Raw genomic sequence first — 13209 nt, forward strand, 5'->3', positions numbered from 1 at the left:
ACTGCCAGTCACAATGAGTGATGATGCCATTATGAATGCCAGTGACTTTATAATGAGAAAGAGGAAGGAAGAAATTGTATTGTTTAATAATAGAGCCGAGATAGATATAAATTGAGAAAGTGAAAAGAAAGAAGGGGTATAAGAAAATAGATTTAATAATACATGAGATTACATCATAGTGACAGCCAGTGGTGATGTCATAATGGATGGTAGTGATGTTATAATGACTGGGATTATGTCATAATTAAAGATGATGTCATAGTGACTGCCAGTGATGTGAATGAGTGTCAGTGAAACTGTGAATCAATACACCAGTTCAATTCAATCCAATTCAATTTTATTTATATAGCGCTTTTCACAATATGCATTGTTCCACAGCAGCTTTACAAAAGAAAATAAGAAAAACACAAAATGTTAAAACACATCACAGTACATGGTGTTCATAGAAGATCAAGATCATTCTAGTAAATAATATCTAATAAATGCATTCTCCCGGTGGTTTATTATGGTTATATATTTTAAGTGAATGCTTTGCTGAAAAGATTTAGATTTAAATTGGGAGAGTGTGTCTGACCCTCAAACTGTATCAGTAAATTCATTCCACAGTTTAGGTGCGACCTATGATAAAGCTCGACCCCCCTGGATTAAGTCATTCTAGGTGTTATCAAAAGTCCTGACTTTTTAGATCTTAGAGAGCGTGATGGCTTGTAGTGTGATAGAAGCTCTGTTAGGTAGGTAGGACCTAAACCGTTTAAGACTTTATAAGTTATTAAAAGAACTTTAAAGTCAATACAATACTTAATGGGTAGCCAGTGAAGGGAAGATAACATTGAGTTTATGTGATGGTATTTTCTGGACATGCTAGAACTCTGGCAGCTGCGTTCTGAACTAACTGTAGTTTTTTTATTGATGATTTATCAATCAAGAGGCTCCAGAGCTTTGCGGTGGCTGGTCCCATCTTATGGAGCGCTCTACCACTGCACGTTAGAGCTGCTCTCACCTTACCGTTGTTTAAAACCTTATTAAAAACTAACCTGTTCTCCCTGGCTTTTAATTCTTAGAGTTGAGCAGTGTTAATATTTGTATTGCTACTATTTTAGTTTTTGTTTATCAGTGTTTTCTTTTTAAGTCCTATGGATGCTTATGTATATTGGTTCTCTGCTATAATTGTTGTTGTACAGCACTGTGGTTGGCTTTGGCCATGTTTAAGTGTGCTTTATAGATAAACCTAGACTTGACTTCAAGTCTAGAGGTCACAAATGCATGAATAAGCGTCTCTGCGTCACCAACATATAGAATATTTCATAATTTGGCAACATCTCTAAGGTGGGAGAAGGCAGTTTTTGTGACATTTCAGATGTGATTTCCAAATGACAGGTTGCTGTCTAATATAATGCCTAGGTCGGTATTTGTTGGAGTAACAGCGCAGCCTTCAATTTGCAGGTTATAATCTGAAATATTTTTTGGTCCCATAAGCAATATTTCTGTTTTATTTGAATTTAAAATGACCAGTAACACAGCTCAATTTTTATACATATAATTCTGGATATATTGATTTTATCCATTGAAAACTCAGGAACAGCACTGGTCGTATCTGAAATGACACACACACACACACACACACACAAACCAGGAAAACATTAGCTCTGGATGATTAATGCAAAATGTGCACATGAACAATGACACACCAGAGCCATGTCCCCTGCATGCCCTGGACCCAATCATTTCTCACCTATCTAATTCTTTATATACGTCCATTTCACCCGTTGGCTTTAGATCCTAGAGAGACAGAGAAAAGGGAAAAGAATGAAAAGGCAGAGATTTTCACATTTGTAGTTTGGCAGAGGCTTGATTTGGGTGTGCTAATATCACTAATGCAGGCGTGACAGTACAGACTAAAGAGAGGCACACACACATTCAAATAGATTGCAAAATATAGGGACCTGCATTTTGGAAAACACACACACACACACACAATTACTCAGTGCTCTGCCTGAGAAGGACCGTAATAACTCACCATGTAGACTGCGCCTTGGGGAGATGTCTGCCAGGAGAAGAGAGGGAGAGAAAGAGGAAGAAATAGATTTAATAATAGAGCCGAGATAGGTATACATTGAGAGAGAAACACATGGATCAACATAGTGAAAGAAAGAAAGGGCAGAAGAAAATAGATTTAATAATACAGGAGATGAGAACGAGAAACTGCGAAAAGGAGGGGCTGTGCATTTCAATCACCTGTCTCAGATCATCAGGATTTTCATAGATGTTCTCCACCTCTCCAGAATGACGAGACAGGGATTGCTCAACACCTACATACAGAGACACACACAAGGATCTGGATCACATCAAACACACATCTGTTGTGTTTTACTCTGTCCATCACTATCTTCCAGGGTGAAGTGAAAGCATTCAGGTCTTTGATGAACAGATTGGGGAATAAACGAACAAAAGCAGGGCCTTACTTCGACGTGTGATGCAATAGCCCTGTCTCCATAGCAACACCCCAACAGCGATTGCAATCATGGGTATTACAAATAGGAGCAATGGGAGGGTGGAAACAAAGGATGATGTTGAAACATTGTCTGCTGGGGGAGTGTGGGGAGGACAGAACAAGAAAAGCTAAGTTAGATTGTGCATAAGTGTGAATGAAGCTGAGCTGTAGTGATGAACTCACCTGCAGGTGGCACTGCAGAACCTGGAACAACTGTTGTACCTGCACCGAAATAAAGGTGTGAATAGAAAGAAATGTATCAGAATGAATTCATTCTGTTTCTATTAAAAATAAATAAACATTTACAGTTTTAGTTTAACTATTCACGTTTGAATATATTTAAAAACTAAATTCTAAAGATTCTTCACTAAATATGTTGACATCTGTCCAATATCCTTGGCACACAGAAGTAGTAATTCATGAATTAATCATTCAGACTGGTTTATGAACGGAGTCAAACTATTTATCAAGAGACAACAAGAAAACATCTTCAAGATTTTTTTCTTGTGTTCCATGCTAGAAAATAAATAACATGGGTAAACAAACCACTTCAAATAAAAATAAAAAAACCTCTCTCTTCCTTTCAACAGATATTGTTCTGGCTTTTGCTGAAACTAGTAACTTGGTATTAGCACCTATTGTATTATTGCTCCTGTATGACATATTGCTTTTTTGCTCCCTGAAATCTCTGTAGGTCGCTTTGGATAAAAGTGTCTGCTATTTGACTAAATGTAAACATAGAAGCAAGAGCTCGTTTTTAATACCAGCACTGTGTAAAATGTCTATTTTCTGCACACGGCTACCCCAGAGATTCAATATTTGTATTTTAAATAATCCATTTTGATGGAGACAGGTTTCATGAAATTGATTGGTCAGGGGACTGGCACTTGATTGAGCTGTGTTATGGTATGTGACCTCTCCAGTGACCTACATCATTCCACTAACCTAATGTTCTTGTCATGCATTATGAAAACTGAGTTCAATGAAGCACAAGAGGAACGCATCCTATCACTCACACAACAAAATTAATCTCTACTGAACTGCGGCCTTTACACTGTGAAAAATGATCTTAAAGATGAGGCGTTGGAAAATTTCAATTAAATTCATGTTCTTAATAAATGTTTTGACTAGTCTTAATATTGTCATGTCAATTTCCTTTTTTGATTGAATCAAGATTTTAAATTGAAGATTTAAAGCACTGCAATATACAAATATTTCATTTTATGTATATAGTTTTACACAGGGGCGCAACTACCCAGTGTTAGGGGGGTATGCAGAAACAGTTTTGGCGCCCCCCTGCCGGACATCATCATATATGGGCTTGAAATAATAAAGGTTTATTTTAAAAGTATATCAGACAGCTACTGTAAGCCTACCATAATTATATGGTATATGAACACAAATATATAAAAATGTATTCATGGATCGTTGTAACCGTTACACCCCACCTTTATCAAGTATCAAGTTGGTATCAAGCTCCCTCTACACTTCCACCTAATGTTAGACCTACCTGTTGCTTTCCCCTGTCTTTCCTGATCCACCATCCTCACACCTGAATAAAACAAAGTCACTGTTAAATATAGCAGCCTAAATTCCATTTTTAAATCAGCCTAGGGATGGCATCAGATAAGACAACTATTATGCAGTAAGGTTGTGCTGCTGTTGAAATTACATGAACATTTGGGATTTTAAAAAGTACAAATATGACACACACACACATTCGTATAGAAAAGTAATTACAGGGTCACATCTCTCGCTCTTTAAAGGTCTGTGCTGATATATATACGTACATACATACATACACATATAGCACAGATCTTTAAAGAGAGAGCGGCCCTAATTACCCAGCAGATGTAAAGCAGCCTGACAGCACAGCTGAGCTAACATGAAGCTAATGGTAAAAAAATCCATGATAAACCAGCCTTATTGCATAAGGAATGTTTTTCAGCTTCTAGTCATTTATTGTGCATGCTACCTTATATTTACCGGTTCTTATTTTACTTTAATAAAATTGAGATATGTCATGCATGGCATTGGTACAATAGGGTTTAACCAACATCTAAATGTAGATATCAGCAGCAACATTATTTTGCATTAAGTTAGCAAACACTTGCCAGTCAACTTTTATATTTGCAAGCCTCCAAGTTTGGTAGCAAATCTATTCATGATTCCACGGTCGCTAGCTAACGTTAGTCTGTTAACATGATTATTGTATTTGCAAGAAAATTTCAACGACACGGCGCCCCGCCCACTCGCAATATTACCCTTCTATGTCTAAATAAATGATATGATGGAATCTTATGAGGGCACCGGTGCCGCAGTCCTCTAAAATGTATATAACTTTTTATATATACAATTACTAATTTTACAAATGCACGCATATAGCGCATACGCACTTATTGAATAAATAACAATAATTATTATGCCACTGGGTCACAACTACGTGCTTCCTTCATCTTGTGCTTTCTGCAAGAGAGTTTTATGAAGATCAAAGTGCTTTTGACAATAACACAATCTCACACTCATACGTGAACCACCTTAACTCACCACAGACAGGAAACATTTTTTTTAAAAGACAGAGCTATTGTTCCTTGTGAACTTTGTTCCAGGTCGTATAGAGGAAAAGCTAATATGGTCCTTTATAGTCAGCCTACTACGGAATGGGCGGGAATTGAGTATCGCAGAGATGACGTACTGTATGCAAAACCCAGAAGTGAGTTCCACCTAAGGTGGCCATACGTCCGGCTTTTGGCCGGACAGTCCGGATTTTAAGCCCCCTGTCCCACTCATTTGTCCTCCTTTTCGGAGTTGCGCTGAATCGGCCTTAAAAAACGCGCTGTAAAACCTTTATTGGTCTGACGCCGTGAGATCTCCGGTCAAACAAATGATTGGCTGAAAGAGGTGTCAAATAAATATCTGATATATAATTGGTTAAAAACGTAAACAAGCCTCCACGACGTGGAGCTGGAGCACGTACTGGCTACGTCACATCATAATTAACATGCCTAAACGTCCGACATCATTTAATCCGGAATGTACAAAAGAACACGAATTCATATCAAAAAGCAGTAGAGATGCTTTCCATGTATTTTGCACACTATGTCGCTGTGAAGTGGACGTTAGTTGTAAAGGGAAAGCCGCCATTGACCGACATGCCAGCACTGAAAAACATAAAGGTGACCGAGCTGCTGGTACGTCTTCCCTTAGGTCTTATTTTCGAGAGGCAACATCACCTCAGGATGACAAAATCTCCGCTGCAGATCTTTGTAAAGTCTATCATGCAGTCAAGCATCACCAGTCATACAGGAAGTGTCTTGAATAAATACAAATACTGTGAACAAACACTTTTTTGCCTCTGTTACACATAGGTCTACATCAAGATATGTTGTTGATCAAATTCTCTAGCTATTTCAGAATCAGTGTATCATGATACCATAGATATGATAGACAAAATTGTATTGTATTTGCGAGTACACCAGATGCAGTTATTCTTGCCTCACTAAATGCCGCAAAGTGTCCTCCTTTTTGGTGTTATGGAAATGGCCACCCTAGCACACCAAAGTTAATGTAGATTGTTTAATGGGGTTTTGTTTAAATGGTTAACAAAACCTCTAAATATAAAGTTTTATTCTATGACATTAAGAAACCAGTTTTAATCCGCTCGTGATTTTTAAAGTTGTATCGTGTCCTAAAAACGGCGGTTGCTAAAGTTTCCTTCAACGTTAAACATCATAACGCGTAGAAATCTAACAAATTATGCAAAAAAGAAATTCATAGGCTTTTGGTCGAGGGAACCAGTGCATCGCTAATTCCTGGTTGGTCCACCCAAACAATTTAGTAAATGCACAAATGTTATCAACTGCAACAATATCAACAGCAAGAGTGTAAATAAAACAAGTAAACGGTATTATAATGCAATCATATTATTTACACAAGCCACAATGCATACATTCAGTCAGCTTTTGACACCTATACTTTAAAGAACGCGTGCAGTAAGGAAATAAAAAGGAAAAAGCAAGTAAGAGCAAAATAACAGAGGAAGGGAGGAGGAAGTAAACACACACTGAGTGTCAATTGATATTCTCACCTATATCTGACATCTGCACGCGGTAGCTGTACTGCACTGATTTTCCATTCTTCAGATACAGAGTGCAAGCATACTCTCCAGCAGTCTCAGGGGTCACGGGGAGAGCCACAGAGGTCTTAAACCGGCCTATTACTCCGGTTGATTCCAGAAGACGGCTGGTGTTCTGAACATGTGACCACTTCAGCAAGCTCACCTGGGAATGTGGTGTGTAGCTACAGATCAGATCCAGGGAGGAAGGGGATGTTTTGGTGTAACCTGATAATGAAACAGATGGATAATTCAAAAGAAGAAACAGTCGGTGAAGGGTTAAATGACATATAATCCTTAAACAGTCGGGTGGAGCCGGTCAGCCGCGAATGACTGTGACTGATGTATAGTGTCTTTTCAAACTCACGGCGGTATCAATCCTAAACTAATTGTGCTCAACCGTTACCACGGCAATCCCACAACCCACAGAGTTGTCAGCAGCAACGGGCAGGTGTAATTACACATAATGAGATCTGTAATGAGGCCTACTATAAAACATTACATTACAGAGAAGCGGAGGAGGTATATATATATATATAGAGAGAGAGAGAGAGAGAGAGAGAGAGAGAGAGAGAGAGAGAGAGAGAGAGAGCAGACAAAAGTAAGAATCGAGCGAGAAGAAAAGAGCGGAAGGACATAAGGGAAAAGAGATTAAAGGAAGAACAGAGGGTGATGAGATTAAAAAGGGGATAAAAAATGAAAATCAAGACACTGAAGGATTGATAGGTGAATACTGATCTGTTGTGATTGATATAACAGCATTTGTAATTATAAGATCTAAGATAAGTGATGCAGGCACATGTATCATTAGAAATAAATCAACAAGTGTATGTTTACACTCTTTGGTTGCAGAATGTAAAACTAATTTGTAATGTTTGTAATCACAATTGAATTGTGTTAATCTCTGGGGTATTTTCATGGTATTTAAAGGGGTACCACATTTCCAGGATTAGAAAACTATGAGATGAGAAAAGACAAAACCCACAGAGTGTCTTAAGCTTTCTCTCTAAGTGGTATGCTGGTTTGTGTTTGAAAAATGTAAGATGTAGATTTATTTAACAATTTGAATTATAAACGACAACTAAATTACACCAAATTCCTTGAGATAGAAAATATGGGATATTACAAAATTGTACGTCCATTGTATGGACTCAAAACTGAGACATGTCTTAAGATATCTTCTTCTGTGTTCTACAGAAGAATAAGTAGTATACAGTTTGATATATAAGATATAAGAGAGTGAATAAGCAGATGACAGATTTTATATTTTTGGGTGAACAGACTCCAGTACTTAAATAATGTTTGTGACATTTCCAACACAGTGTGGTTAATCCTGGTTTGAAACTATTTAAAATAATATTTTGATATTAAGCATATTTTTAGTTTTTTTAGAATTGAGTATTTATGTGATTAGGCAAAATTATAATTTTTGTTTCATTCTGCGAACTATTAACAAACTCTATCCCAAATTTCTAATACAAATATTGTAAAAACCTGAGAAAAAGGTTAAAATAACAGAAAAGATACTATGTATTTTTTCAGACCTCAAAAATAGCAAAGAAAAGAAGTTCATATTTTAAGTAATACAACTGTAATATTTGTACATACAAATATTTTTTTCCATTTTCATGTGTCTTGCCATGCTGTCAGTCTTTCACATTGCTTTTGGATGACTAAGGTTTGATTTTGTTGAAAGTCATCATACACTGGACTGGAATGGCCACAATACACATGCTAATTAAATTAAAATGAATTTTTCTCTAAAAGCATATCACATTTCCTATTGTGCTGATGTAACACAATGTTTGTGGGTTTGACAGTGTGTTCAGTTGAAATTGTTTAATCAGTGTTGTGCAGTAAAAAGGGTTACCATGTAGAACAATCAGTATGTTGTCTTGGCTGAAAGCCTGGTCATCCAGAAAGACTTCACATAAATAGTTTCCTCCATCCTTCAGGGCTGGTTTTAAAAGAAAGGCGAAGGTCCCATTAGCTGCCATGATTTGGGGCTCTATCAAATCAAGGTGGCGTAAGGACTGGTTTGTGACACTCAGCCTCCAGCGGTCAAACTGAAATATAAGCTCCATTTCTGTTGAATCAGGATGGTTCCAGTAAAGCAGCACATAGTCACCAAGGACAGGAGGACAGGATAAAGTGACCCATGAATAAGAGATTCTTGCCATAGACCTTGGGGCTCCTGCAAAGGTCATAAGATATCATAAAGAAAAATGACCAAAGAGGCAGCCAAGAGGCCCAAGCATCACAAAGCAGTACAAGAAAAAGTGGAAAATACAAGCAAAAGATGATAAAGCATAGGCATTAGAGGCTAATAGAGTGAAATAATGGGCTGTGATACATGAACAATATCATTAATTTGGAGTGATCCGGTCCGCACAGTAATCCACTATGCTGCTAGCCAATTCAGATTCTTTGTTCTCGAGACAGTCAAGCGTATAGAGCATTATGAGTCTGAGAGCAAAGTCATATGGGGAGATATTAAAAATGAGAGAAGGATGGAAATGGGGATTAGGTTATTAAACTCACTGAAAGCTCTTTCAGAAACATCCTCCTCTCAGATTTAATAACCCTGATTAACCACGGGCTGACACTTATGTTTGGGGTGAATTGTATAAATTGAAATAGTTCGTCAAATAGTTTTAGCTGTTGTGCTGTGGTTTAATAATAAAGCCTACTGCGTTTACTGCATGTGAAAAGTATGTTGTTAGTTAAAGTTAAAGGGATAGTTCACTCAAAATTTAAATTCTGTCATTCTCTAGTAATTTCAAAGCTTTATTTCTTCCGCAGAACACAAAAGAACATATTTTGAAGAATGTTAGTTAGCAAACAACGGCGGGACCCATAGACTTGCATTGGTTTTGCGTCAATAGTAAATGGGTACCACTGTTATTCAGTTAGAAGCATTCTATAAAATATCCTGTTTTTGTTCTGCAGAAGAAAAAGAAAAGAAGGTTTGAAATGACCAGAGGACAAATAAATGACAACATTTTTGGGTGACCTATGCCTTTAAGTTTATTTGAGTTTAGTATAGGCTGCCTAAAGCCAATGCCACATAAGGAAGGTCCTATTTAACACATAATAGTATTGCAGGAACAATCAAATATTTTACCATATGTCACATCTGAAAAACGAAACACCTTTTCTAAAAGAGAAAAAGAAACAATGGGAGAGAAATTTGGTTTATATTAGGTTGTTATAATGAGGATTTTACGGACTTTAATCAAGAAAGCTGCTTTTACAGTAACATGTTATTGCTTACATGAAAGATTCTATGCTGTACTAAAACATTTAAGTTCTTTTTTTCAGTAATAAAAAACATAAAACAGAACAATTTTTAAACAAAATATCAAATATTTGACACATGTAATTTGACCTACTAATTATCTTTTGAACTTTGTGTAAAACCCTTGTAGGGGTATGAAAGTTGAATGTCTTGTTTGGTGGTTATAATGTATGGTGTGTGTTTTCAAAAGATATCTTCAAATCTCACCCTTCACTGTCACATTCACCCTGTGCTCTGAGACATGAATGCCACTGTTACCAAGGACACCAATTCTGCAAGTAAAGACTCCGTTGTCTCTACGTGTGATGCGAGGCAGCTTGCTGAGCAGAACGCCGGTGGCGCGGCTGAACTCAGTGTATAGCTGTTTGCCCCATGGAGACATCCACGACCCCCAAGCATCAACAGAGGGCGGAGACACCTGAGCTGTCAATCTCAAAGTTCTGTCCACCATGACGGGCAGCGCAGGAGTGACTGTCACTAAAAGAAAGGGATGCTTTGAGACATCAGACATATAGAGACTTAAAAGAATAATGTATGGTGGCTCTTTAGCTTAAACTCAACATTTAACCAAAGCGAGTAGAGCAATCTTCTCCTGTAGCTTTTTGTCAGCGTGTTCTATCACACAGTTGAACAGCGCGGGTGCTGAGGCTTGGAAGATGAGCGAGGCATCTGTAGAGATCTCAAAAGTTCTGTTTTCAAACAAAATGCTCTTGTGTCCGTCTGTCCGGCCATGGTTGCATTTGACTGATAACAGATATGACCAGCGATCCCCTCGGACAGGCATCATCTTCCAGGTAATCAGTACAGAAGGTGCGGGCGGTGATTGAAGACAGGACAGGGTGACGGACTCACCCTCCTGTGCCATGATCACGCTGTTCCATACGTCACCTAAACAGACCAGATGTACAAAAAGTATCTTTTTGTAAGAAGATTATAATTTTTATTATAATAGTATATCAAGTGGTTAGCAAAAGTTGAGAAGCAAGTTTTTGTAAGCAACAGTTATAAAATGTTAATCAGCCTAAGAATAAAAACTGTTGAACTTCGATAACAGAAAATCATCCTTTAGTCATTTTAGTCCCTCGTGCAATTAAATTTTAATGTTCTATCAAGTCAACCGTTTAGGAACATTCCAGTTGTGGCTGTAGAAAGTACTGTATTACTGTACATATCTGATTCTGAAAGGGATAGTTCACCCAAAAATAAAATTAACTTTCATCATTTATTCACCCTCACATTTTTCAAAACCTCTATATGATTTTCCTGTTTAACAAAAATAAGATTAAGGGAACGGTGTTTTTTGGTTACCAACATTCTTCAAAATATCTGCTTTTGTGTTCTGCAGAAGAAATAAAGTACAGGTTTAGAATGACATGAGGGGGGACAAATGATGAAAGAAATGTCTGTATTTTTGAACTGCGCTAGAAAAAAACTCACTGTTCATAATATTTCAATGTTAATCATCCGGTTATTATAAAAATAAAACAGTAATTTTGCCAGATTTCCTGTGACTGTATTAGCAGTTTAAAATATCTATTAATGTAAGAATAGATTTTCATACCTTGATCTGCCAGGAGTGGAGGGATAAAACACATACCAGAACAAATAAGCATGAGAAAGGCAAGAGAATAATTATCCACAGTGCTGCCTGAAAGAAACATTTTCAAAATGTTAACAAAACAATCTTCAAATGTCTGAATTTGATGATGCTCGTGTGTGTCTTTGAGGCTGATAACTATAGTGCATGTATATATATGCGTCTATTCCGGGTTTGATCTCATGGACGAGGCAGGAAAGAGCATTATGCTTGAAGCTGAGAACAATCATGTGACAGAAACTGATAAACACAATAAATTGTCAACTCACTCACCAAACGGAAGCAGTTTTCCAAATATATGTACTGTAGTCTTAACATGATGGTCAACATGTTTATCTGTCGGTAGTTAAATAACACAATAAAATTTGTTCACAAGGGATATTGAACTTTCTATGCAATGTGTGTGTGTGTGTGTGTGTGTGTGTGTGTGTGTGTGTGTGTGCGTAGGAGAGCGAGAGCATAAGTGAAATGAATTAAGAGATATAATCAGAAATGGTCTTTAGCTTCTGGCTAAATGTCTTTACATTCCTGTAAATGTCTTTAATTAAAGCTAACAGACTTATCAGCACCTCCAAGTCCAATTACCAGCCCAGCTCCTAATTACCTTCCAGCTAAAGAATGAGAAAGAGTCCATAAGAAAGAAGATAAAAGTGAATGAAGGAAAGTGAAATGGAGAAAGGACAAGTGAGCAAAGGGAAGAGAAACATCAGAGAGAACAAACTAGGCCAAATGAACTGATGAAAGTCATAGCACCGTGCGTGACATCCTGCATGTGCGCATAATCAGAAAATGGATGAAGAGATAGATGCCTCAGTTAGAATTTAGCGGGGTGGCGGAAGCGACACTGAACGGCATTACTGAGATAGAGTCAAGCACTTCTGTCCACTTTTGTCCATTAGGACGGTACTTTCAGCAATCATAACTGATCTCACTCACGCGTACAGTGTTGTTCAATGTGAATGCATTTGGTTTCCGGAAAAACAGCTACACATCTCTTCCGGGAAAAATCAATGCTCGTTTAGAGATGCAGCTATACAAAATGTGTACTGTGCTGGTTTCGTGAATTGAAATGCAGTGGAAAAGTTGTAGAGGAGTCAAATAAAGTGTGCGTTTCACAAACTGTAGTGTATGAATATCACCAGCAGGAAGAGCACTGGAGCTGCCTGTGCTTGGGCTCCAAATGAACGCGTTTACCCCAAACTCCTTACTAAAGCTAACTTACCTAAAACACTATGGGCATCAACTCAATGAAACTCGTTATGCTAAAAAAATCATCACTGCGCTTAAATTGTAAACAAATTACAAAACGCACAGTTGAAATGACTCCAATAATGGAGCAACAATTTCAGTTTTCAGACAGTAAATAGTTCAACGTGAGAGGTAAATATCGTTGAAGTGTTCTCTACTAAGTCATGAACAATCGAAACTAAACGTGAAGCCTTAAGGTTAAATGATGTAGTTCAGCTAATTTGACTTGACGTAAATGATCAGAATAATAAATTAGCATGAAATGTATTAAATTAATTAATAATTCACTAGAAGTTATTTTCATTATCTCGTGGCCAACAGGGTGATCACGTGATATTTTACTATCGAATTGAATGACTGTTCAATAACTTTGGTACTAATACTAAAAGAATATGCGAAATTGTTAAAATAGTGGTCAAAACCTTTCTGGCTGCTGGAAAGTACCCTGTGAAATTTTAGGT

At 37.4% G+C, this 13209-nt stretch overlaps 1 protein-coding gene across 5 annotated transcripts; it reads right to left on the bottom strand.

Moving 5' to 3' along the window:
- Positions 1–322: 322 nt before the first annotated feature.
- Positions 323–12665, bottom strand: g6fl (g6f-like). 5 transcript variants are annotated; one of them, XM_079469490.1, is made up of 14 exons: positions 12437–12665; positions 11465–11551; positions 10465–10791; positions 10111–10380; positions 9730–9762; positions 8476–8799; positions 6579–6833; positions 4002–4043; positions 2675–2713; positions 2463–2585; positions 2236–2309; positions 2018–2044; positions 1733–1779; positions 323–1594 (listed from the first exon to the last, which is right to left on the bottom strand). In XM_079469490.1, exons 2-14 carry the CDS (start codon positions 11514–11516, stop codon positions 1573–1575), a joined length of 1635 nt encoding a protein of 544 aa, XP_079325616.1. In that variant the 5' UTR covers positions 11517–11551; positions 12437–12665; the 3' UTR covers positions 323–1572. The 5 variants fall into 5 exon arrangements, with proteins under 5 accessions (XP_079325616.1, XP_079325617.1, XP_079325615.1 ...); XM_079469491.1 differs by having other exon boundaries at positions 11774–12655; XM_079469489.1 differs by lacking the exon at positions 12437–12665 and having other exon boundaries at positions 2463–2582; positions 11465–11659.
- Between the last annotated feature and the right edge of the window lie 544 nt (positions 12666–13209).

The sequence above is a fragment of the Barbatula barbatula genome (assembly GCF_947034865.1).
Source record: "Barbatula barbatula genome assembly, chromosome: 12".
Taxonomy (NCBI): Eukaryota; Metazoa; Chordata; class Actinopteri; order Cypriniformes; family Nemacheilidae; genus Barbatula; species Barbatula barbatula.